The 3,277-nt window shown below is 60.7% G+C and overlaps 1 protein-coding gene across 1 annotated transcript in view; it reads left to right on the forward strand.

The window, feature by feature from the left end:
- The window catches only part of UGT8 (UDP glycosyltransferase 8), a gene marked incomplete at its 3' end in the record, with an annotated part of 38,256 nt that overhangs the window by 20,785 nt on the left and 14,194 nt on the right, over positions 1 to 3,277 (forward strand). Inside the window, exon 4 of the mRNA XM_014550538.1 lies at positions 866 to 968. Within this exon, the coding sequence (XP_014406024.1) occupies positions 866 to 968 (103 nt within the window). The remainder of the gene's footprint in view (positions 1 to 865; positions 969 to 3,277) is intronic.

Below are 3,277 nucleotides of genomic sequence, written 5' to 3' on the forward strand. Positions count from 1 at the left end.
GCCCGCTGCCCCAGGTGAGGCCCGCGCGTCCCGGGACCCGTGTCCGGAGGGGTTCCCGGTCGGTCTGGGTTTTCGGGAGGCGTAGGGGTGGTTATCTGAGCAGAAACGCTGCTGGAGGCGGGAGGACAGAGCCCACCCGTCCCCTTATGGGGGGCGGGGTTGGGGCCAGGGATCGAGCTCCTGCTGGGAGCGAGTCTGTGACGCCTGGGCCACTCGGCCACGTGGTCAGGACACGAGCTGGAGGGGTTCCTGACGCAGCCATCGCTGTGGGGTGTGAGCAGAATGTGGGGAGACGGCTGGTGAGTGGAGATGGGGAGACGGACGCCGAGTGGGAGTGGCTTTGCTTTAATGAAACCCAGTCCCCTCCGTGAGCAGGTCCCTGTCTGATCCGGGCCCTTAGGTATTAAATGTGAATGAAGGCCCGGGCCGGTGGAGTTCAGTGGTTAGAGTGCCGGCCCTGCACCAAAGGGTTGTGGGTTCGATTCCTGGTCAGGGGCACGTACCTGGGTTGCGGGTTCCAACCCAGCCCGGTCAGGCGCTTGCGGGAGGCAGCCGGTCGGAAGTGGTAACAGGTAGTAGGTGTCCTCGCAGCTGTTAGGGGCTTCGCAGGGGGATTGACAGCAGCGCGAAGGCATCGTGCGTTGACCCAAAAGGAACGCATTTCAGCTGCTGATTCCTCAGTGGGTTCAGGCCCGTGGGCCGCGAGCTCGGCCGCGTCACCCTGAATTGTGGGGTGTCTGGAGGCGCGGCCGAACCCGAGTTCCCGTGGCCTCGCTCCTGTGCGGGTGGTGTCACCGTGTAGCCCAGGCCTGGGACCACGGCTCACTCGGCACACGGTCAGTATTAAATGACCTGCATCAAACAGAACCGCTGCCAAACGCGAGGCCCTCGCACAGCCCTGTCTGTCACAGCGTCACCTGTCTGCCCGGGTGTCCGGCCGTCCCAGCTGCAGCCCCAGCACCGTCCAGGTCAGTCACCGCAGTGACTCAGCGCAGCCGCCGCCACCGACAAGACAAGGTCCCCGTCCGCTTCCTCGGGGTGAACTGACCTGGTCTCTCGTGTCGGAGCGGGGACTGTGGCTGCCGTGGTCGCAGAGGTGACCTGGGTGCCCTGGCCCTGGTATGCTGCACCCCGAGGTCAGCGGGCCCAGGGGCGCCCTCCTCCCTGCACCCCGAGGTCAGCAGGCTCAGGGGCGCCCTCCTCCTCCCTGTACCCCGAGGTCAGCAGGCTTAGGGTGTCCTTCTCCTCCCTGCACCCCGAGGTCAGCAGGCTCAGGGGGCGCCTCCTCCAGCTCTAGAGATGTTTCTAACTCAGGGGAATTTGGTCGTGGGACAGACACGGATGAGAGAGGCAGAGAGCAGAGACCTAGGCTCAGGGGCGTCCTCCCTGTACCCCGAGGTCAGCAGGCTCAGGGGCACCCTCCTCCCTTCACCCCGAGATCAGTAGGCTCAGGGGCGTCCTCCCTGCACCCTGAGGTCAGCAGGCTCAGGGGCGCCCTCCTCCCTGCACCCCGAGGTCAGCAGGCTCAGGGGCGCCTCCTCCAGCTCTAGAGATGTTTCTAACTCAGGGGAATTTGGTCGTGGGACAGACACGGATGAGAGAGGCAGAGAGCAGAGACCGAGGCCGGGTCAGGAGCCCGTCGGTCACTCTGTCCTTCGCCAGGACGGCCGGGGGGACACCGAGCGGCCGGTTTCTTGGACGTGCCGCCTGTGAGCAGGTCAGACCAGGGGCCCAGCGTATGTTCCTCGGCATGGCACGCGGCTTCCCCGTGATGCAGGGCGTGTCCACGCAGACGCTCGTCCCCACGCAGCCCGTGTGGGGGACACGCTGTGGAGAGGCTGTGCTGACCCACCAGGCCTGCGGCTGCTCAGCACCTGCCTCGAGCTCATGGGGTAGAACGTCGGCCTCTCAGCGTGTCGTTTCATCCAGGCTGTGTCCCTGCAGTCGGTTCCCCCCTTTTTCCTGTGACCTCCTCAGGCGGTGGTTCGGTTCTTGTTGGTCGCGTCCCGCACACGCCCTGCTGTGGAGCGAGCTCTTGTGTCCTTCACTCTCATCGGGGCTCCGCGTGGGCCTCCCGGGCTCCAGGCCCGCGTGCTCTGGGCCGGTCCCTCCAGGTCCTCCCTCTGGGCCGGGCCCTGCAGGTCATTCCAGGTCCCTCCAGGTCCCTCCAGGTCCTGGCTCTGGGCCGGTCCCTCTGGGTCCCTCCAGGCCGAGCTCGGCACCGTGGGCTCCCGAGAAATGTGCTCGTGGGGTTCCACGCAGGTGTTGTGGGGTGAGCGCGTGTTTTGTCTTCCTTCTGTGAGCACTGGGCACACGTTGAATACTTCCTCTCTTCGCTTAGGGCAGCGGTTCTCAACCTGTGGGTCGCGACCCCTTTGGGGGTCAAACGACCCTTTCACAGGGGTCTCCTAAGACCATCGGAAAAACATGTATAATTCCATATTGTTTTTGTGATTAATCACTGTGCTTTAATTATGTTCAATTTGTAACAATGAAAATACATCCTGCATATCAGATATTTACATGACGATTCATAACAGTAGCAAAATTACAGTTATGAAGCAGCAACGAAAATAATTTTGTGGTTGGGGGTCACCACCACATGAGGAACTGTATTAAAGGGCCGCGGCATTAGGAAGGTTGAGAACCGCCGGCTTAGGGCATGGGGTCTGGGCAGGCTGGTCGTCGCGTCCAGCTGAGCAGGTGTGTGCAGGTGCCTCTCAGGTCGTGCTCACGGGTGCAGGTGGCAGGGGGCGGCCCGGCAGGCGGAAAGGGGTTCCCGCTTACACAGCGAGCTTGCACTTCCAGCAAATGCTGCTCAGTCATTAGAAATGCTGTTCACGTCGTATTTGATCTCTAAAAAGCGTGATTAAAACCGAAACCGTCACTTGGGTTTATTCTGCACGATACAGAAAAACGCCCATTTTCAGAAGATGTGATTGAATCGCCTCCTTCATGGGAGGAAGTTTTCCCCTGGGATTGGGATCTTACAGAGACTCACAGAGCACACAGGCCAGGTACACAGTGTGGTTTCTCATCACCTTAAAAGTTGTGTCTTTTGCCTTTGGGTTATAGGGGGTTTTTAAATGGGTTTTGTAAAATACGTTTTTGCTCAAAGGCAAACATTAAAATAGGGAAATGCTTCAAGCCTTTGCAGACTCGGTTTCATTTGGGGGAAGTTCATGCTTCGTTGGGAAGTACAGAGAGCAGCAGGAGGTAGGGAATCTTCCACTCAGCCCGAAGCCGGCTGCCCGGAACTTGGCACAGTTCCAAACAC

The sequence above is a fragment of the Myotis brandtii genome, unplaced genomic scaffold (genome assembly GCF_000412655.1).
Source record: "Myotis brandtii unplaced genomic scaffold, ASM41265v1 scaffold603, whole genome shotgun sequence".
Classification (NCBI taxonomy): domain Eukaryota; kingdom Metazoa; phylum Chordata; class Mammalia; order Chiroptera; family Vespertilionidae; genus Myotis; species Myotis brandtii.